The 23,539-nt window shown below is 45.6% G+C and overlaps 1 protein-coding gene across 2 annotated transcripts in view; it reads right to left on the minus strand.

Annotated features, from left to right (window-relative positions):
• Window positions 1-3,757: 3,757 nt before the first annotated feature.
• MGST1 (microsomal glutathione S-transferase 1) overlaps window positions 3,758-23,539 on the minus strand; it is a 33,637-nt gene continuing 13,855 nt past the window's right edge. For both annotated transcript variants that reach the window (XM_075603005.1, XM_075603004.1), the window contains exons 2-4: window positions 19,077-19,213; window positions 16,337-16,431; window positions 3,758-4,299 (exon numbers count right to left, since the gene is read on the minus strand). In XM_075603005.1, the coding sequence (XP_075459120.1) occupies window positions 4,053-4,299; window positions 16,337-16,431; window positions 19,077-19,202 (468 nt within the window). In that variant the 5' untranslated portion in view covers window positions 19,203-19,213 and the 3' untranslated portion in view covers window positions 3,758-4,052. The remainder of the gene's footprint in view (window positions 4,300-16,336; window positions 16,432-19,076; window positions 19,214-23,539) is intronic.

The raw sequence follows: 23,539 nt of genomic DNA on the forward strand, positions 1-23,539 counted from the left end.
CCCTGATCTAATGCATACTGTACATTGTTTTGTTTCAAAAGACATGGAATTGGTTAATTTAAACCCTATTAGCTATTTACGGGAAGACTGGTTTTGATTCAAGAAGGTTATCATGGAAAAACTATGGAATTTCTGTAATAATCATTGGGGTTCACAACATTTTTCTCGCTACTGTATATGTCTTCAAGGAAATCATCTTGTTTCCACCTATCACCTGTGAGCCAATTATAGGAAGAGGAACACAGAATACTAAATAAGGGATTAAGCCAGGGTAGCATACAGTACTGCAAACAGAGGGAGGTGAAGAGTTAATGGCAAAGTGCAAGTTACACAATTACAGTAAATCTAATTACAATACGGACTGGTTGATGCCCGGTTATAATCATGATTATATTAATAATTTTAAACAAAGTTTTGAATATAGATCTAGTTAAGGATTTGGTTTGGTACGAATTTATTTGGTGTTTGGCCACACATTAAAAAGCAATCGGTAGATTCATGAAAGTGTGACTCAATTACACGCTCTGGCATAAATCACTGAATATTAGCATGCAAAACATCACATAAGTAAGTGGTGTGTTGCACTACAGTATGTCACATTTTCTACCATACCTGAGATTATCGGAACCCTAATTTCACCTTGGATAAATAATAGTTGGTCATGCTTACTTTAGGAGCACTGGGTCCTTTGGACATGTTCACATCGCAGAAGATCCAGTGAACCCATATTGGATATCTTGCCCAGACAGAAGGTGGAGTGGTACCATTAGCAGTAGGTGTAGTGGTACCATTAGCAGTAGATGTAGTGGTACCATTAGCAGTAGGTGTAGTGGTACCATTTGCAGTAGGTGTAGTGGTACCATTAGCAGTAGGTGTAGTGGTTCCATTAGCAGTAGGTGTAGTGGTACCATTAGCAGTAGGTGTAGTGGTTCCATTAGCAGTAGGTGTAGTGGTACCATTAGCAGTAGGTGTAGTGGTTCCATTAGCAGTAGGTGTAGTTATTCCATTAGCAGTAGGTGTAGTGGTTCCATTAGCAGTAGGTGTAGTGGTACCATTAGCAGTAGGTGTAGTGGTACCATTAGCAGTAGGTGTAGTGGTTCCATTAGCAGTAGGTGTAGTGGTACCATTAGCAGTAGGTGTAGTGGTTCCATTAGCAGTAGGTGTAGTGGTACCATTAGCAGTAGGTGTAGTGGTACCATTAGCAGTAGGTGTAGTGGTACCATTAGCAGTAGGAGTAGTGGTTCCATTAGCAGTAGGTGTAGTGGTACCATTAGCAGTAGGTGTAGTGGCACCATTAGCAGTAGGTGTAGTGGTTCCATTAGCAGTAGGTGTAGTGGTTCCATTAGCAGTAGGTTTAGTGGTACCTTTAGCAGTAGGTGTAGTGGTACCATTAGCAGTAGGTGTAGTGGTTCCATTAGCAGTAGGTGTAGTGGTTCCATTAGCAGTAGGTGTTGTGGTTCCATTCGCAGTAGGTGTAGTGGTACCATTAGCAGTAGGTGTAGTGGTTCCATTTGCAGTAGGTGTAGTGGTTCCATTAGCAGTAGGTGTAGTGGTACCATTAGCAGTAGGTGTAGTGGTACCATTAGCAGTAGGTGTAGTGGTTCCATTAGCAGTAGGTGTAGTGGTTCCATTAGCAGTAAGTGTAGTGGTACCATTAGCAGTAGGTGTAGTGGTTCCATTAGCAGTAGGTGTAGTGGTTCCATTAGCAGTAGGTATAGTGGTACCATTAGCAGTAGGTGTAGTGGTTCCATTAGCAGTAGGTGTAGTGGTACCATTAGCAGTAGGTGTAGTGGTACCATTAGCAGTAGGTGTAGTGGTACCATTAGCAGTAGGCTGGAGTTAGCATGCTACACATCTCTTTGCATGTGGTAGAAGAGAAAAACATGCCCTAGTTCCAGGAATGGTCGGTTATTATGATTCAGACCATCGTGTTCATGACCGGGTAATATGATAGTCCACACAGCCCGGTTAAATGCAAACAGGGGTATTCCCCAACGATACGTTAAGTGCTGCCGACAGCCGGCTACTGACTTTATCGGCTGTTAGTGCTAATGAAATGCAAGAAGTGTGGAACACATACCCACAGCAGGTCGGTAGAGGTAACGCTATGTTAGGTGCTGGTGCTTCGGGCACATAACGCCGGGTAACAGAAAATTGTTTGTGCTTGTCCATGGTTCTTAAGTGGGGCACGTTCGCATCCTATTATCATCATGTATGTATAACGTGAAAACATGTTCTCTAGCGCAGTACAATATGTGGGCAGGACGAAAATAATAAAATATCAAACATTGACATTGTTACAGTAGGCAAGGAAGGCCCTGCACCGAGGAGCTTACACTCTATTTAAGAGGGTCAGAGGAGAGATACGGTGCAGGGGGATAAGAAATGTTTTGGGTAGATGCAGGTTATGTGAAGGAGTTGGCGTTGGGAAAGAGGTGGGATTATGCGGAGGTAGAGCTGGGAGAGCAGAGTCAGTACGGTACAGGTGGAATTAGGTTTTTGGGGAGGGCGAAGGTACAGGAGGGGGGGGGGGAAGGATTATCGGGGTAGGTGCCCCGGGGAGGTTAGGCTGCCATGGGGTATTAAGAGGGATGGTTAACCCCCTGTATGCCATAGCAGTTTTACATCTATGACATACAATAGCTAGTAGGGTAGCAGGGTCTTTGTTTTAACAGATGTTAATTTTTGCATCCATCTAGCTTTGTGGATCGCCGTTAAAGTCACAGGACCTAACTAAATAGCTAGATCTGCTTATACATTCAGAAATCATACAGCACTTGTAAAGACTTGCATTACATGCTGCCAATACATTCAAATACAACATCAATTACACTAGAACTATGGAAACAGGTGTACGATAGCAGGCAAAATACTGTACAATATGGTGTCAACATCCATAATCTGTGAGAAAACTCCACTACGGCAAGAGCAGGAAACCCCTGTGTATATACAGTGCCGAGAGACTGGGTGCTCAGGTGTGGAAAATACGGCACCGTGGTTGTATCGGGCGAGAACGAGCAGCTGTGTCCTGCTCAACTTCTTTTACTTATCTACCTTTTCGGTTATCGTATGGCAATTTCCTTCGCGATAAGCTGAACTGGTTTGGCAGAAAATGGGACAATAAAAAAGTTGTGTTTGAAGCGGTAACAAGAATGAAGCGGGATTTAGGAACATATCATGTGACCGCAGACACGGCCCCCCTGGGCCCCCCAAAGCTGTCCCTTTTCCTTTTTTTTCTGTTGTGACGCCTGAGACCCTGTTTGATCCTCGGCTTTATTTCATATTTATAATTTAGCCTTATGCAATTCATAGAAATCTGTGTGTTCACAAAATAACCTTAAATATAGCCCTGGCAAACTTATCCCAGGATTGTAAGACCGCTCCTCAAAATAAAATAAAAAAGTCACAGATTAATCAAGCAAAGGGATTTAACCAACCTTATTGTAAAACGTGATGGGGAAGCTAATGTGATGTTGTATAGGTACTGACCGTTGAAGTGGTAAGATAAGTCTAAATCCCCATGATCTAGGAAATTCAATGCATTTCCTCCCGTTTTAGGGACAAATACAATTCTGCCTTCAAATGTTACCCCCTGGGGTCCTAAGAAGAATACAAAGTAATAGAGCACAGCTCGGTACCAGAGAAAACTATGACATGCAAAAAAATGCATTTGTTTTCTCTGGAATGTTATAAAGCAAAGTATTTAAATGTGACAAAAATATAACACCCGACACAAAAATACACTTGAAAAAAAAAATGCCGTTTTAAAAATGTTTTATAAATGATTCAGGTTCACTGCGTATAAAGGCAAAAACAGCACACATACGCTATGTAGAATGTTACCAAATGTGTTACTAAGACAACATTTCTATATTTAGAATAGTACTTTCCCATTTCATCCCAAAATACCTGCATCCAAATTTCCATTCAAAATGATTTTATAATTAGGACTTAACATCTCGGATATAAAAAGACAATTTGACCCCAGGGGCCTTGGTTGGTGGAAGATGAATCCTGCGGGAATGCTGATGGCTGATGGCAGACAGCAAGAACTAGAAGTAAAAGACATTTTGCAGAACTCTGTATGCCATTGAAATGGTAACTCCAAACCCAGCCAACCAGGTGAGGCCCCGGCTGGGCTGTGGGAGGGGCGTTAGGTAAGCCACGGTATGGAGAATTCTGGACCCCGCAAAGATCCTGAAATGCAGGAGAGCTGTGAACAGGTCTGGGTTACTGAGTGCATACAGCAGGCCGATGCCAATGAAAGGGATAATGTTTTCAATGTCGTTCAGGTGACATCTGCAGAGAAAGAGATTAAGAAAATGAGTACTTCAAAGTATTAGCATTTCCTTTACACTTAGTTTTACTTGAGTTTGAAACTTTTCTTTTTAAATCGGGAAAATGCAGATGGCAAAAGTAATTAACATTGGTCACTGGCATCTTGACCAATTTGTCCAATACAACCCGGTACCTGTAATTGTACTACATATTTGTATTTGTGATTACGTCGTTTTCTGAGTAACCTACAGCTCTTTGTAAAAATCACGTTTGCTGAATATACATAATAATAGTTTATTAGAAGCAAGCCGACATTTCTGCTTTTCTAATTTTCTCAGTATTATTGGCATTGTTGATCTATACATGTCTCCATAAATTGCTCTTTAATATATTTCACTCGCTAGCAGTATTCATCACGAAGAAATAATTTCTCCAAAACAGAAGTCCACATACATGATTAATACTGTCGCAGAGACGGGGATTGGTTACAGTGATATGTTCGCAGCTCATACCTGCTTTGTTATGTGTAGCAAGTGTTAACACAGGGGTGGGGCACTCTAGTCCTCAGGGACCACCATATTCCTGCTTCAGCACAGGTGGCTCAGCCTTCGAAAAAGAGCCATGTGTGCTGAAGCAGGGATATCCTGAAAACCTGACCTGTTGGTGGCCCTTGAGGACTGGAGTTGCCCACCCTGGGTTAACTCCTTCATTGCTGGATTGCTATGCAGTTTGCTGGAGAATACCGCACTACTCAGTTCAAATTGCCAGTACCAAATATCTCTAGTGTTCCAAATCGTAGTTTGCCAATGTCGTGATACATACGGACAGCTGCTTGATCTTAGGCGGAAAGAGTCATATTCAATCCCTTGTCAATTTTGTTAGTGACTTTTCACATCAACGCTTCGCAGATTAAGGACATGACATGTTAAATGCATGATTTTATTTCCTAAACCAGTTTTTTATCCCAACTCTTTATCCTATACAAGCATGCAATCAGGATAGACAGAGAAAAGCAATGGCAGTTTGAACAGAATCTGACTTTTTTATACCAGCAGTAAAGAGTAGAAAAAAAAATATTACAGCTACTAAGCAGGTTATACGGGGAGCGCTGGCATTTATTCGGAAAGGCATTAAAATGTGGGGCACTGCATTTTCTCAACATGACAGCGTACATTGGAAACAAAGCAGACTATTTATCACACAGAGGAACGCAGCGCAAAGTCAGAATATGTCACAAGCCTCGTCGCTTTTACTCCCTGCAACATTCGCGGGATCTATCGGTCAGAATGTGAGCCCTCGGAGGGTCTTCCTCATCCCTAAACTGCGGGCATTTTCTGCGCAATGAAAGCATGACTGCACAATATGGAACGCTTACCGTAAATGTGGATTTTCTATCCAAAATTATACAAATATTCAAAAGACCAAAGCGTTGTTTTAGTTATTTATAGGGGGATGCTTGTTTTAAACCAGTATTTATTGCAAGAAAAACATGAGAGGTCCGTGTTGTGTGGAGATCTTTATCAGGGCCCCCGAATAGCTACTTGCTTATTGAGCTGTGCTGATGGATACAGTTACTGACATACATTGTAATTAAAAATATGTAAAAACATACGGCCTTTTTTGTTCCCTGAAAAGTTGATATTGATAATATGCAAAGATGGATGATAAAGTATATAATGTGCGATTCACCGTTCCCGGAGCCGCACGCATTGGAAGGAAAGTCTTCCTTCAAAGGGCCGGGTTACAATTAGATCCAGCACCAATGTATTTATTTATAACATGTGTTACAGGCAGTAATACAGTGAGAGTTACCTCTCGCTCTCACGCATGTCCTGGGCACAGAGTTATAACGTGTTACAGGCAGTAATACAGTGAGAGTTACCTCTCGCTCTCACGCATGTCCTGGGCACAGAGTTATAACGTGTGTTACAGGAAGTAATACAGTGAGAGTTACCTCTCGCTCTCACGCATGTCCTGGGCACAGAGTTATAACGTGTTACAGGCAGTAATACAGTGAGTTACCTCTCGTTCTCACGCATGTCCTGGGCACAGAGTTATAACATGTGTTACAGGAAGTAATACAGTGAGAATTACCTCTCGTTCTCACCCATGTCCTGGGCACAGAGTTATAACGTGTGTTACAGGCAGTAATACAGTGAGAGTTACCTCTCGTTCTCACGCATGTCCTGGGCACAGAGTTATAACATGTTACAGGCAGTAATACAGTGAGAGTTACCTCTCGTTCTCACGTATGTCCTGGGCACAGAGTTATAACGTGTTACAGGCAGTAATACAGTGAGAGTTACCACTCGTTCTCACGTATGTCCTGGGCACAGAGTTATAACGTGTTACAGGCAGTAATACAGTGAGAGTTACCTCTCGTTCTCACGTATGTCCTGGGCACAGAGTTATAACGTGTTACAGGCAGTAATACAGTGAGAGTTACCTCTCGTTCTCACGTATGTCCTGGGCACAGAGTTATAACATGTTACAGGAAGTAATACAGTGAGAGTTACCACTCGTTCTCACGCATGTCCTGGGCACAGAGTTATAACGTGTTACAGGCAGTAATACAGTGAGAGTTACCTCTCGTTCTCACGCATGTCCTGGGCACAGAGTTATAACGTGTTACAGGCAGTAATACAGTGAGAGTTACCTCTCGTTCTCACGCATGTCCTGGGCACAGAGTTATAACGTGTTACAGGCAGTAATACAGTGAGAGTTACCTCTCGCTCTCACGCATGTCCTGGGCACAGAGTTATAACGTGTTACAGGAAGTAATACAGTGAGAGTTACCGCTCGTTCTCACGCATGTCCTGGGCACAGAGTTATAACGTGTTACAGGCAGTAATACAGTGAGAGTTACCTCTCGTTCTCACGCATGTCCTGGGCACAGAGTTATAACGTGTTACAGGCAGTAATACAGTGAGAGTTACCTCCCGTTCTCACGCATGTCCTGGGCACAGAGTTATAACGTGTGTTACAGGCAGTAATACAGTGAGAGTTACCTCCCGTTCTCACGCATGTCCTGGGCACAGAGTTATAACGTGTTACAGGCAGTAATACAGTGAGAGTTACCTCTCGCTCGCACGCATGTCCTGGGCACAGAGTTATGATGACAAATAATACACGGTTACAAATACAGTTACATAAGTGATCAGGGTTATACATTCTATACAAGACATTGCATGCACATTTAGAGATAATATATATTATAGACGTATGTAGCAATGGCGGGTTGTCCGCGTCTCCGGGAACACAGAACTCTGTAATCGGGTGATTTATGCTTCTGTGTGGGTGCTACATTTATTATGCTAAATCAAGTCATTCCAAAATGTAATGTACAGAAATAAGAGTATTCTTGATGTACAAACACATTCTTCTTTCCACACGGACGCCTAAATTCTCACTTTTTCTGGAAGGTATTTTCGCTCAAGGTCAAAAATAATGATCCCAGATACAGGACTCCATTTTGTAAATTAAAGCACCCCACTCATTTGGAGTAAAATCACATCGTATACATATTCAGTTCATTAGCCAAGCTGTATTTTCCTCCTCTCCGTCATTAAAACCCATCATTTAGTCGGCCAATGTCTGTGAGCTACGATAACCTCCCCTAATTATGAGAGGAGGGAGGTGTCGCAAAGCATGAGGAGGCATTGAAGACGTACTGAGAGTGTCCCCTACCTACCAGGACCGCACGGACCCGAGTGGCATCATCTGCTTCAGTGGGGACTAAACGGGGACAGGATCGCCGGAAATGTCTTGTAGTTTAGGTTAGTACAACCGTCTGGTCCTGTGGTTTAGCAATCTTCAGAGATTGAATCGCTTCCGATAGTTCTTCCGGAGTTATTTTCCTATTCAGGGTCCGTAAGTCCTCCTCCGACAGGGTAGGGAGGTCACCTTGTTTTAAGTATCGTGAGATTGCCTCAGCTTTTGTTGGGCCTTTTTTGGGGGGATTCTATGTTATAAAGCTTGGAGTAACAATTGGAGAATTCTTGCACTATTTCTTTTTCCTTATATAGGATTTGTCCGGATTTGGATCGAATTGATGAGATCTGGGATTTAACTCTCAGACCCCTTCGTTTGTTGGCTAACAACCTGTCAGCTTTATTGCCCTTATCGTAGTATGTTTGGTTAGTCCACTCCAATGCTCTCTCCACCTCTTCGAGTTGGAGTTGTAAACTTTACATTTAAACATTTTTTTTAGCAATAAGAATTTAAATCTGCATACAGATAACGAACAAAGAATAGCAGTGGGAATGTGCGGGCCGAAGTGCAGCTTCATACAGTACATGTGCGAAAGCTGCTGCATGAATCAGGAGGAACAGAAGTGCCAAAGTACTTTAGTAACTGGCACACAAACTAGTTATGGCGAGTAAATAAAGTGACAAAAACCCTTCCGAGTACAGTAATGAGAAAACACACTCCTGGGCATTATCACATCGCAGGCAGATCCCCAAAACCTACTGTATCGCATAGCCACACCGCATCATACTACCACTGCAGCCAAGGATTCTGGGTAATAACATGCAAATGAGCAATCACAGTGAATGACTTTTTGCTTCTTATACACTTGGTTGTGGATCCCTTTAAGTGTGCGCCTACTGTATCTCACGGCTTCTAAAGCGAAGCACCGGTTACACAAGTGTTCGGCCAACAAACCTGATCACAGGCAGCGGCTCGTGCGAGGGCGATTACTGGCCCTGCATTGTGAAGCTGGAACGTGGCTGCAAACCACGTGCACAAGTAAGTGGTGGGGAGTAAAACGGTGACAAAGCCCTCCATGTACAGAGTGCAGTAATAATAAAGTACACTTACAGTATGAGAACCTGTCTCAGGTACCATGCTCCTTCAGTAACATGTGAATCCCTTTGCAGAAAACCCCGGGACAATTCAATGCAAGCGCTTCTTGTTGCCAAAGGGTTAGATCACTGCACTAGGAATAATTGTTCCCAACTCCAGTCCTCAAAAAATCCCAGCAGGTCCTATTTTAAGGATATCCTCGCTGTTGGGGGTTCTTGAGGACTGGAGTTGAGAATCACAACACTAGTTCAACTTGAAAGGAACAGTCACGAAATATGGCTAACTTTAAAACTCCTATTCATATAAATATGTGAACTCACAGAGTATGTGTGCCCGTGACGGGATGGTGATGGGTTTGCATTAACCCCCGTACCCTCCTGTCCCTAGATAATGTATTACTCAATTCTTATTGAATAAAAACATCCTTAAAGACGCAGGACAGGCTGCATTGCGGGTTTTTTTAATGTAATTACAGGTTTGAAGCATGGGGGTCTCCAGAGCTGGACTGTGCTAAGGACCCCCCGCCTCCGCAGCGGTGCCGCTATCCCTGCCGTCAGAGATTCTGTGTGCCTAATATATTGGCATTGGCGGCTTTAAATGCCCCGCCTCGCGCAGACCAATAGGAAGCCGTGACGTCATCCATTGTGGCTTCCTATTGGCCCACATGACCAGAACATTTAAACTTCACAGGGATGCCGGCATCGCTACGAGGTAAGTATCTCAGGAAGCAGGGGGTCCCCGAAGCTTACATTAACACAGTTCAGCTGCGGAGACCCCCCGCTTCAAACATGTAATTTAAAAAAAATAATGATTAAAAGACAACAAAGCCTGTCTGCATCTTTAATAGCTTTGCCATCTTTACTAGGGCTGCAATAAACATTTTCTTGTTAATGTCGTATTTAAGTAAACGCTATTATTCTGAATCCAGTGTTTCTAAGCTTTCGTTCGTACTAAAGCATTGCAGATATGTCTACGAGATATTTTTGGACTTTTTGGGTGATTTGGCTGTCATTTCATGTACAGAAAATAATGGTTTTGTGACCTAATGATTCATGGCATATAATGATTCCTACGAAGACATTTAAAAATGTAATCAGAACAAGGCCCATATTATTTTATGTACTTTGCTTTCCTGTGTCATTCTCAAGAACTTTGGGGAAATTATTACATCTCTAATTGAATTCGGCTTTCCAAACCCGCCATTGCATTAATCTTTTCTAAACATCACAGCGATTAATAGAAAAAACCCACATACAAAAAGCAGTGAGATTGTGCCTCTTTTTATTATTTAGTGCCCGACCTTGATTTTCTTTATTGTATAACTAAAAATCATTCCATTAACAATAAATGTTCTTTTTTTTAAGTTTAGTTTTGTTAGTGAAAAACAATAAATCTATGTTGTATGTACAAGCTGAAGTGATGGAAGGTACATCCATCGCCAATATTTGAGGGGCCTTTAATCAAGAATGTTACCACCTAAGGGCATTGTTTAGCTAGTAGCAATTGTAAGTGATTCTTTTAGCAAAGGTTTTCCAGCCAGGAGCTGCGTACGAGGCTTTGTTCAGAGCTGCAAACGCTGGTGATGTAACCACTTCCAGTTGAGCTAACTTATCAGAGGCAAAGTGACACCCTCTAGTGGTCACACAAGAGAATCTGCAAATGTGGAAAGCAATAGAACATAAATTACTAAGGGGTCTGTCTATTCTATAAACCTGGATTACCCACTTATCGAGGACTTTTCGGCCAAAATGCCTACTGCTATTCTGTAAGCCTCGCATAAGTGGGCGATAAAAGGCATGAATCGCCAATTTTTGCAGCCGTCCAAAACACATCGCCGGGCGAGCGGCGATAAGCCACTAATCGGCAGGTTCTGAAACTCGTGCAATTCTAGTAGCCGCGATTAGTTTAGAGGTTAACCGCGGCTCTAGAATGGCGAGTTTCTCCCAAAATCCTCATACCAGGAAAAGTTGGCGTGAGGCTGGTGAGAAGCTGCTGAGAGGCGGTGAGACGGGACTTACACTGGCGACACACTTTATTCGAGCTCGGCTAGTCCCACGAATTCGGGTATACCCGGGTGTATTGAGGTTTGTGACTGTTTTCTGCCCGAGTGCATTGGGTTATTTTCCAGGCAGGGATTGAAGCATTTTATTCCCGCTGGCTGCAATACTGCACAGTACATATATATATACTGCATTACAATTCATGAATTTATGCCATCTGGTAGACACGCGAAGCATTGCAGCCTATTAAATCCTAATCATTATCATTTAACAGATCAGCCGCCCGTCAGCCAGGCATGAACCCAGGCTGGGAAGGCAAACGCAACGGGGCTTGTCAGAGGTGAGGAGCGGCGCATTCCAGGTATCTGCCAGGTACATACTGGGTATTTGCTCGAATAAAGTGTGTCGGTGCAGTAGAAAAAAAAATGCCTTTTCCTCCCTTGGATTGATGCCGGGGGTCTCCGGAGCTGATACCCATTAATATCAGCACCGGAGACTCCCAGTATGAATCCCATGTAATAAAAATGCATTTACAGGCAACTTCATTACCTTAGCGGACAACCACTAAGGCAGGGGAGTGCAGTCTTTTTCCCTTGCGCCCCCCTGCCGGCTGTCCTGCCATCCGCGCACCCCCCGCCCTCCCTCTTCCTTACTGTGGTTCCCGGTGTCTGGGCGTCACGTTGCCGGCTGAACCACGGTAAGTAAGTTCTACAGAGGCCATCGCCGCTTCCCTGGCACTTAATTTAAGTGCCTTCAGGAAGTGCGCGGGGCCTCTGTAAACTCTGCGCCCCCCCGCAGTTAATCTCGCGCCCCCCAGTTTGCACACCGCTGCGCTAAGGCAATGAAGGGGTAAACTATCAGTGCCATATTTATTGGGGTAGCGGGGGTGGGTGAAGGTGGTATTTGGCCCTTGGTGGGTGTTTAGGTGTTGCGGGGGGGGTTGCAGGTGGAGTTAACCCCTTGGAGCTTACAATCTATATTTTTTGGTGCCTGAGGCACAGGGAGATAAAATGACTTTTGCAGGCACAGGTCCCGGCCCCGTGGAGCTTACAATCTATGTTTTTTGGTGCCTGAGGCACAGGGAGATAAAATGACTTGCCCACAGTCACAAGGAGCCGACACCAGGAATTGAACCAGGCTCCCCTGCTTCAAACTCTCAGTGCCAGTCAGTGTCTTTTACTCACTGAGCCACTCCATCCAGCATAAATAAAATAAAATAAATACAACTTTCTACTTACCCCTGCAATCATGAAGGGCGTCCTCGTCAGCATACTCCATGTCCATGTCCTCCGTTGTCAGCAAGAGTACATGAAAAAATACAATCTAATGGCCCCAAACCTCTTAATCACCTTATCAATTAATAACCGCTATAACCGGTTATTAATCGCTAAGGTGATTAAGGGGTTAGGAGCCATTAGATTGTATTTTTTCATGTACTCTTGCTACCCACGGAGAACATGGCCCTGCAGTATGCCGACGAGGACGCCCTTCAAGATGGCAGGGGTAAGAAGAAAGTTTTATTTACTTTATTTATGCTGGCTGGTTAAGGTTTGATTTTGAACGGGCAAATGTGCTATTATCCATATGTGGATAATGGTTATTTTGCCCATTACTGTACTATATGTGTTGTTGGGGGTGGAGATGGGTAGTAAGGCTGTTGTGTGCATGTTTGTTTATTGTGGTTATGGGGATTGAGTGAAGGGGGTAGTAGCCCCAAGGTTGGATGTTTAGGCCTACCAGGGGGGTTAACCCCTTCATTACCATAGCGTTATTAACCGCTAAGGTAATGAAGGAGTTAACTCCACCCACAACACCCCCACCCGCATGGCCTAAACACCCACCACAGGCCAAATACCACCTTCACCCACCCCCACTACCCACAATAAATCGGGCACTTTAAAGTGGAGGTGACACTGGCATCTTATGCTCCATATCGAGACCTGTGATTCGGGAAGCAGGGGGTCCCTGAGCAAGAAATCAAAGCAGTTCAGCTCAGGAAACCACCTGCTCCCGCACACTATTTAAAAAAATACATCCTCCCCTACCCCCGCCCCATAACACATACAGTACAGTAATGGGCAAAATTACTATTATCCAAATATGGATAATAGTGCATTTGCCCATTTAAAATAAAACATTAAGCTGCAAAAACAAAATAAATAAAACTTGCAGTCACCCCTGCCAGGCTGCCACGATGAAGGCCATCCTCATTCTCATCACCGTCCATTTCCTCCATTGCCACAAACAATGCAGTACAATCAAAAATACAATCTAATGTCCCCTAACTCCTTAATCACCTTAGCGGTTAGTACCCGCTATATTAATTAAGGGGTTAAACCACCCTCTTCCACTACCCACCCAGGAGGCCTAACCACCCTCCCCTGGCAACTACCCCCTACCCTTCACCCATTCATTGGTACAGTGGGTACATCATGCTCATATAATATGGGCATGATTTACCACTATAGCAAGAAATGGTGAAGGAAAAAAAAAACAGGCCCAAATAAAAACATATTACATTGCAAAATCAACACATTACTAATGCCAATAAAACAATTGAATGGCACAGTGCTTAAATCATGCCCATATAATATGGGCATGATTTAACACTATGCCAGTCAATGGACAACCTAAACAAAACAATCACAAACAAGAACCAATGCATTGAAAACAATCTAAAACTAAAAAAAATAAAAACACCCCTTAATTACTGTAGCGGTTACTAACCGCTAAAGTGATTAAGGGCTAGCTAGGGGACATTAGATTGTATTTTTGATTGTACTGTATTGTTTGTGGCAATGGAAGACATGGATGCTGATGAGGATGAGGACAGCCTTCATCGTGGCAGACTGGCAGGTGTGAGTGTAAGTTTTATTTATTTTATTTCTGCTTGTTAATGTTTTATTTTTAACGGCAAATGCACTATTATCCATATCTGGATAGTAGTCATTTTGACCATTATTGTACTGTATGTGTTATGGGGCAGGAGGTGGGGGTGTATTTATTTGAAAGTACAGGTAAACACCGCTATAACGCGGTCCTCGGGGTCCACCCCGAGACCACCGCGTTAGTAACGGGGTCACGCAAAAACAAAATGGCCACCGCATTGGCACATCATCCCTCCCCCCGCGCAGCACCCTTCACCCCGCGGGGCAGGAGATGGGAGCAGGGATGTCCCTCCGGTCCCCGCTTCCCCCTGTCACCGCGTGACAGCCCGCGGGGCAGGAGATGGGAGCGGGGATGTCCCTCCGGTCCCCGCTTGCACCTGTTAGCACGTGACAGCCCGCGGGGCAGGAGATGGGAGCGGGGATGTCCCTCGGGTTCCCGCATCCCCCTGTCACCGCGTGACAGCCCACGGGGCAGGAGATGAGCGGGGATGTCCCTCGGGTTCCCGCTTCCCCCTGTCAGCGCGTGACAGCCCGCGGGGCAGGAGATGGGAGAGGGGATGTCCCTCAGGTCCCCGCTTACCTCTGATCCCCCCACGTGCCCGGTGCTCCCGCTGCTTGCATGGAGGAGCAGTGTGTGCAGTGTGCACTGTGCAGTGTGTGCAGTGAGCAGTGTGTGCAGTGAGCAGTGTGTGCAGTGAGAGTGTGTACTGTGCAGTATGTGCAGTGAGCAGTGTGCAGTGAGCAGTGAGTAGTGACCAGTGTGAGCAGTGTGTGCAGTGTGTGCAGTGAGCTGTGTGTGTGCAGTGAGTGTGTGTGCAGTGAGAGTGTGTGCAGTGTGTGCAGTGTGTGCAGTGTGTGAAAAAAAAAATTTGAATTTAAATTTTTTTTTTTTTAAACGGGAGCCACGTGAAAACCGCGTTATAACCGATTTCGCGGTATAACGGGGCGCGCTATAACGGGGTTTACCTGTATTGGCTGTTGTTTTTTTGGGCACAGGATTAGTACCGCTGGCCAGCGGGGACTCCGGACTCCCGCGAGCATCACCCGTGGGCCCCAGACTCCCGCGAGGATCACCCAGGGACACACGCAAGCCTGTTGTATTAATTGTGTGGCGAAAAAAACGTAAACAATGATTTTCTTCATGGCTCAATTTCTTTTGCCCCAGCGATTAGCTGGTGCAAAAATCTGGCGTGCTTTTAAAGTACTTATCACTGCTTAGTGAATCTCGCTGACTGGCAAAAAAAGGCGCGTTTGCCATTTTTTGCCTGATCGGATGTATTTTTTTCCCCTGCCTTTAACGGCCGCTAAAGCATTGTTATCACTGCTTAGTGAATCGCGCAGCAGGCAGTATCCGTCTTAAAAGGCATATATCGTACTTAAAAGCAGTTATCACTGCTTAGTGAATGGCCCCCAAAGTGTTTATACAGTTACATAGTAACTAAACAAAGTGTCTATTTCATTATTTTTTTTTATTATTATTTTTTTTTAACATTGCCTACATTTATCCTATAATAGTAATAATCCCTTCAGAACAGGGTGTTACTGGCCAATAATGCCCTGTTCTTCGGGGATTATTTCTTAATTAATGTGACGTTAAGCCTATGCTAAGATGTAGTACGGATATAGTATTTGCCTATAACAAGCTTTAAGGATACCATGGTAACTCAGGGAATATATCCCTGCCCCTGGTTTAAGTAATGTCACATTATGGATTTAACCCTTCACTGTAAGAGCTGGACAAAATAGGAATCTGACACACTGATTTTCAAAATCATTGAAGAGAATTTGCTACATTTTAAATTTGCTGTTTTCAAATCACAATACTTAAAAGTTATCCACGTTCAATGACCACGAACTTCAATTGTGGTTGATGTAAACATTACATTTCTGTGTAATTTTTGACATGTTGCATGTATTATTAAAATAAAAGAGCTGCTTTTATCTTTAAAAATGATACAAAACAAATGCATTTATTCAGCATTTGTTACAAAAGCTTTGAAATGCTGATTTTTCTTAATGTATCTACAAAATTATCCAAATCAGTGAAGTATCATTTTCTGCTAAAAAAAATCAATATTAATTGTTGCACGTTACATTTTCAAGGGTCATATCTACTGTCAGTGGTGCAGTTATACGGCTCAAGAGCTGTGATTAAACGCTATACTGAAACAAGCTGTAATCAAGTGTACTTTCAAAGACTCAAAGGGGGTTGTTTGAAGATCATTATGCAATTGACACCTAAACCAGCTGTATACTGTATTTCACAGGCCAGAGCTGCTGCGTACAGGGGAAACATGTAGCTAACGACCAAGTTTGTATCTCCTTAAGAATGGATAGATCATAGGGTTATGACATATTTGTTACCTGCGAACCCGTTCAACATCTTGGTCAGTCCTCAAGTATTTCTTTATATCGCCTCCTTTGCTGTGAATGACCGCATCTTCCGTATTGGCAAACACCTTTACACAAAACAGACACACAACAGTTTCTATGCAACTTTCTGGATGATAGTCGGATTATTTCAGTTTTAATATAGAAATTTAATATAGAAGTCATTTTTTAAGCTACCCTCCAATTGGTGTTCAGTTCAGTTACTCAAAACAGGGATTCTCAACTTCGGTCCTCAAGCTATCCCTCCCTCCCCCCTTCCCCAACAGGTCAGGTTTCCAGGATATCCCTGCATCAGCACAGGTGGCTCAATCAGTGGCTCAGTGGCTCCCTGGCCTGAATCAGGGATATCCTGACAACCTGACCTGTTGGGGTGTCTTGAGGACTGGAATTTAGAATCCCTGCTCGAAGATTATTCAAAATGTTTTTCAAGCAGATGTTGCTACTGAGGGTCGGCCTGTGCCCTGGGTAAAGAAGGTTCTCCTGGCACGTTATGCCATTACCCCGGAGACCAACCGGACCAAGTTGAAGCGGAGCATAGAGGAGATCGCAGAGATGTTGGATATGGGGTGATCTCGAGGTCGCACAGTCCCTGGGCCTCGCCAGTGGTCCTTGTCCCCAAAAGGGATGGAACACCCGGTTCTGCGTGGACTATCGGCAGTTAAATGCCCAGAGCGTGTCGGATGCCTATCCCATGCCCCGGATGGATGAGCTGTTAGATAATCGGGGCAAAGTATCTGACCCCCATGGATCTGAGCTGGGGGTACTGGCAGATCCCAGGTACGGGAGAAGTCGGCCTTCATCACCCCGTGTGGCTTGTACGATTTTTCGGTCATGCCATTTGGGATGAAGAACGCGCTGGCTACCTTGCCGCATCTAGGGGGCCGGGCTCATGCTAAAGCCGGCTAAGGGCCAAATATGGATGCCAGAGGTTGTATAGCTCGGCCACAGAGTAGGCGAGGGGGCATCTCAATCCTGAGCCCGCCAAGGTGGAAGCCATTGTGGGATGGCCGGTTACCAAGACCAAGGAACGGGTGCTAGCATTTCTGGTGACCGCCACGTATTACCACAAATTTGTACCCCATTACAGTCCCCTGGCCACACCCTTGACCGACCTGACTAAAAAGCAGCTCCCTCATATGGTAACCTGGTCACCGGAGTGTGAGAGTGCCTTCTCTGCTCTCAAGGCTGGCCTGGCAAGCACTCCGATCCTGGCAGCTTCCGACTATGACAAGCGGTTCCTGATTCTGACCGATGCATCTAACTTTGGCCTTGGTGCAGTGATGCATCTAACTTTGGCCTTTGGCGATGGGGTTGAGCACCCAACCGTGTACCTGAGCTGCAAGTTACTAGATCGGGAGGCTGCTTATGCTACAACTGAGAAGGAGTGCTTGGCCATAGTATGGGCCCTCCGGAAACTCCAGCCATATGTGTATGGCCGCCCTTTTACAGTAAGTACTGACCACAATCCCCTGAGCTGGTTGCAGCGGGTGTCAGGGGATAATGCCAAGCTGCTGCGGTGGAGTCGGGCCCTACAGGAATATGACGACCGTACAGCACAAGAAGCGGAGTGAGCACGGCAATGATGACGGACTTTCCCGGCAGGACGACCCGGGGCCGGCTAAGCTCAGGGACCAGGAGTTAACTCCGTACTCAGGAGAAATGTGGCAAGTTGCCTGTGAGCTTTCAATGTTATTCTTTTTATGTAACTCTTCTAATGTTGCATGGCATCCCACCAATCAGGGGCTGGGTTACATGAAGGCACGTGGCCGTATCCCTGCCCGGAGATCTGGGCTCCTGTGTGTGCCGGTCGGGGTCTCTGATAGCAGTGCCTGCTGAACACGGCGTGGGAGGAGAACGGGGGAAATCTCCTCACACAGGTCCCTGCGCCTCAGCCTGCAGGGTGTTCCCTAGTTACCCCAGTTGGGAGTGTGTAATTATGTACATGAACAGTTGTGGTTATCTTTTGCCAATACATTCACTTTTATTAACGCTGTTGTTCTGCCTGGCGAGTTGATCCCTGGTGTGTTAGTCCTGGGCTTTAGTTAAGGTCAGCCTAACAAGTAACAGAAAGGTGTTACTGCCGGAATCGCTGGAGTACAGATAAGCAGGACCCAGCGTATGAGGAGGGGCACATCTATCAGTCTGAACCAAGGTTATGATGTAATGGGAACAATGGGAATAGGAATCTCAATCATGGCTTGTGGGATTCTGACCGCTCAGTGACCGCGGCCAATCCCGCTCCAATCAGTCTCAAGCATAGTCCCGGCTTAGTGAACGGTTTGGCTGGATCCCTGGAGTCGATTTGGCTCTTTGTTTAAAAACCAATAGTTGAAATGAGTTGCACGTGTATAAGAGTGAAAGTGCCATATATCCATTAAACACCGTTATTGTAATTACTGTATGTGCATGCTGACTGGGAGATCAAATTAATGTTAGTAACAAACCTTTGTATGCACAATATATTAAAAAGAATGTGAAATAGAGGAGGTGCGGCAGCTTATAATGCAGCAAAACCAGCAGAAGTACGGATTTCTACTAATTAGGGTCAGAGCAGTTACTTTGGGGCACTGGTTGACACATGAAATATCTGTACATCCTTATTTTAAAGAATTCTGCTATAAGAGCACTAGATAAGGAGGGAAAGGTTTGATAGCAGAGTATTATAATTTGCAGCTCTTTGGTTTCTGCCACATCACTGATCCGTGTTTCTTACCTTCCTTGTAAGTCGGAAATATGCCGTTGCAAGACTCATTAGCATCATTTTTAGGAGCACAACGGTTGCATAGGTAGCAAAGGCCCGAAAGACGTCACTGTCAATTAGTTGATTAAGACCAGCCATTTTTGTTCAATCTGTTAAAATGAATGCAAAGAATAAAGAAAATGTGGGAAAATAATATTCTGATAAATGCATTTATTTATGAAATGTTTTACCTGAAAATAATACAATGAGAGTTACCTCTCGTTTTCAAGTATGACTCCTCCTCACAGCATGCAGACGCTCCCTCACAGCATGCAGACGCCCCCTCACAGCATGCGGACGCCCCCTCACAGCATGCGGACGCCCCCTCACAGCATGCGGACGCCCCCTCACAGCATGCGGACTCCCCCTCACAGCATGCGGACTCCCCCTCACAGCATGCGGACTCCCCCTCACAGCATGCGGACTCCCCCTCACAGCATGCGGACTCCCCCTCACAGCATGCAGACTCCCCCTCACAGCATGCAGACTCCCCCTCACAGCATGCAGACTCCCCCTCACAGCATGCAGACTCCCCCTCACAGCATGCAGACTCCCCCTCACAGCATGCAGACTCCCCCTCACAGCATGCGGACTCCCCCTCACAGCATGCGGACTCCCCCTCACAGCATGCGGACTCCCCCTCACAGCATGCGGACTCCCCCTCACAGCATGCGGACTCCCCCTCACAGCATGCGGACTCCCCCTCACAGCATGCGGACTCCCCCTCACAGCATGCGGACTCCCCCTCACAGCATGCGGACTCCCCCTCACAGCATGCGGACTCCCCCTCACAGCATGCGGACTCCCCCTCACAGCATGCAGACTCCCCCTCACAGCATGCAGACTCCCCCTCACAGCATGCAGACTCCCCCTCACAGCATGCAGACTCCCCCTCACAGCATGCAGACTCCCCCTCACAGCATGCAGACTCCCCCTCACAGCATGCAGACTCCCCCTCACAGCATGCAGACTCCCCCTCACAGCATGCAGACTCCCCCTCACAGCATGCAGACTCCCCCTCACAGCATGCAGACTCCCCCTCACAGCATGCAGACTCCCCCTCACAGCATGCAGACTCCCCCTCACAGCATGCAGACTCCCCCTCACAGCATGCAGACTCCCCCTCACAGCATGCAGACTCCCCCTCACAGCATGCAGACTCCCCCTCACAGCATGCAGACTCCCCCACACAGCATGCAGACTCCCCCTCACAGCATGCAGACTCCCCCTCACAGCATGCAGTCTCCCCCTCACAGCATGCAGTCTCCCCCTCACAGCATGCAGACTCCCCCTCACAGCATGCAGTCTCCCCCTCACAGCATGCAGACTCCCCCACACAGCATGCAGACTCCCCCACACAGCATGCAGACTCCCCCTCACAGCATGCAGACTCCCCCTCACAGCATGCAGTCTCCCCCTCACAGCATGCAGTCTCCCCCTCACAGCATGCAGACTCCCCCTCACAGCATGCAGTCTCCCCCTCACAGCATGCAGACGCTCCCTCCCTTACATACACAGGAATGGAAAAATGCAGTCTTCAACTGAACCACCTGCGCTGAAGCAGGGATATCCTGAAAACCGGACCTGTTGGTATCCCTTGAGGACTGGAGTTGGCCACTCCTATTGTACTATTAATTAGAAAGGTGTGCAATGATCGGGAGAATACGGGAGGGGGAGAGGGGGCCTGTTGAGAGGGGAGGCGTGTTGAGCGGGTGAGAGGGGAGGCGTGTTGAGTGGGTGAGAGGGGAGGCGTGTTGAGCGGGTGAGAGGGGAGGCGTGTTGAGCGGGTGAGAGGGGAGGCGTGTTGAGCGGGTGAGAGGGGAGGCGTGTTGAGCGGGTGAGAGGGGAGGCGTGTTGAGCGGGTGAGAGGGGAGGCGTGTTGAGCGGGTGAGAGGGAGGCGTGTTGCGCGGGTGAGAGGGGAGGCGTGTTGCGCGGGTGAGAGGGGAGGCGTGTTGCGCGGGTGAGAGGGGAGGCGTGTTGAGCGGCTGAGAGGGGAGGCGTGTTGAGCGGGTGAGAGGGGAGGCGTGTTGAGCGGGTGAGAGGGGAGGCGTGTTGAGCGGGTGAGAGGGGAGGCGTGTTGAGCGGGTGAGAGGGGAGGCGTGTTGAGCGGGTGAGAGGGGAGGCGTGTTGAGCGGGTGAGAGGGAGGCGTGTTGCGCGGGTGAGAGGGGAGGCGTGTTGCGCGGGTGAGAGGGGAGGCGTGTTGCGCGGGTGAGAGGGGAGGCGTGTTGCGCGGGTGAGAGGGGAGGCGTGTTGAGCGGGTGAGAGGGGAGGCGTGTTGAGCGGGTGAGAGGGAGGCGTGTTGAGCGGGTGAGAGGGAGGCGTGTTGAGCGGGTGAGAGGGAGGCGTGTTGAACGGGTGAGAGGGGAGGCGTGTTGAGCGGGTGAGAGGGAGGAGTGTTGCGCGGGTGAGAGGGGAGGCGTGTTGAGCGGGTGAGAGGGGAGGCGTGTTGAGCGGGTGAGAGGGGAGGCGTGTTGAGCGGGTGAGAGGGAGGCGTGTTGCGCGGGTGAGAGGGGAGGCGTGTTGCGCGGGTGAGAGGAGAGGCGTGTTGCGCGGGTGAGAGGGGGCAAACTGTTCAGCTTGGTGGGCCCTTTTTAGAGAAGGCGCTCCATGTATCCCGGAAAGGTAAAACAATTCTGGGGCGTAGAAACGGCACAAGACGCGTCACAGAATAAAATGCGGCTTTCTATGGTGTTTTTCTTTGACATACTGCACACGCTCGAGTTATTTTGCCCCAAAGATCTCCCGCTGTGATCGGTGCATGGAAATTTAATGTAAAATTGCAGCTTTGAACTAACCCAAAATTTCCCAATCTGCTCCATCAGCTTCCAAAATAAAAAAATGTTCATCATGGCGCAATGCGCCAAAATTTATTTAAAACGTGCAGTGTGCGCCGTGAGCCAGGGGTGCGCAAACTTTCTGCGCTGCGCCCCCCTGCCTGCTCTCCCCCAGTGTAGCGCCCCCCTCACCATTAATCCGGCGTCAAATGATGCCACTGGGTCATGTGATGTCACGTTGCCCTGGCAACGCATTGCCCGAAACCGGCTGAATTCAATTGAGTTACAGAGGCCTCGCGCTGAAGAGCGCAGGTCCTCTGTAACTGCTGTGCCCCCCCCCCCCAAAAAAATCTCACGCCCCCCCAGTTTGCACACCCCTTCCTGCCTTATGTCACATAACAACCCTCATGCATCGGAGCCACCGTTTATAAAGTATCGTAACCTTTATTAACACTAACATTTTGGTGCACACTTTTTTTATATGATTTTAGTATTTAAGTCCCAATGTCTAAGGAATTAATTGGAATGATTATATGATACGAGTGCATTAAACAGCAGGAATTAATTCAGCTGTATGTAAATCAAATCAGCTTTATTGGCATTACGAGAGAACATTTCAGTATTGCCAAATTATTTATGTATGTATGTATGTATGTATATATGTATGTATGTATGTATATATGTATGTATATATGTATGTATGTATGTATATATGTATGTATGTATGTATATATGTATGTATGTATATATGTATGTATGTACAGTATATGTATGTATAGTATATGTATGTATGTATAGTATATGTATGTATGTACAGTATATGTGTATGTCTGTATATATGTATGTCTGTATATATGTCTGTATATATGTCTGTATATATGTCTGTATATATATGTCTGTATATATATGTCTGTATATATATGTCTGTATATATATGTCTGTATATATATGTCTGTATATATATATGTCTGTATATATATATGTCTGTATATATGTCTGTATATATATATATATATATGTATGTGTATATATATGTATGTGTATATGTGTATATATATATATATATATATATATATATATATATATATATATATATATATATATATATATATATGTGTCTGTATATATGTATGTATGTATGTACAGTATATGTATGTACAGTATATGTATGTCTGTATATGTATGTCTGTATATATATATATATATATATATATATATATATATATATATATATATATATATATATATATATACACACACATATACAGTGGTCGACAAATCACCAAAAAATCTACTCGCCACACAAAAAAATCTACTCGCCACCTAGTACCAAACGTGTGTTGCTTGGGCCAATAGGAGCTCGCCACGATGTTAAATCCACTCGCCCAGGGCGAGCAAATGTATAGGTTTGTCGAACACTGTATATATATATATATTATTATTTATTTTTATTATTTATAAAATATTTTACCAGGAAGTAATACATTGACAGTTACCTCTCGTTTTCAAGTATGTCCTGGGCACAGAGTAAAACAGGTAATACATGGTTACAAGTACAGTTACATAAATGAACAGAGTATACATTATATACAAGACATTGCGTGCACAGTTAAAGAAAATATATATTATGAGCGTATGAAACAGTTACAGACCAGATTAA

Source organism: Ascaphus truei, chromosome 5 (genome assembly GCF_040206685.1).
Source record: "Ascaphus truei isolate aAscTru1 chromosome 5, aAscTru1.hap1, whole genome shotgun sequence".
Lineage (NCBI taxonomy): Eukaryota > Metazoa > Chordata > Amphibia > Anura > Ascaphidae > Ascaphus > Ascaphus truei.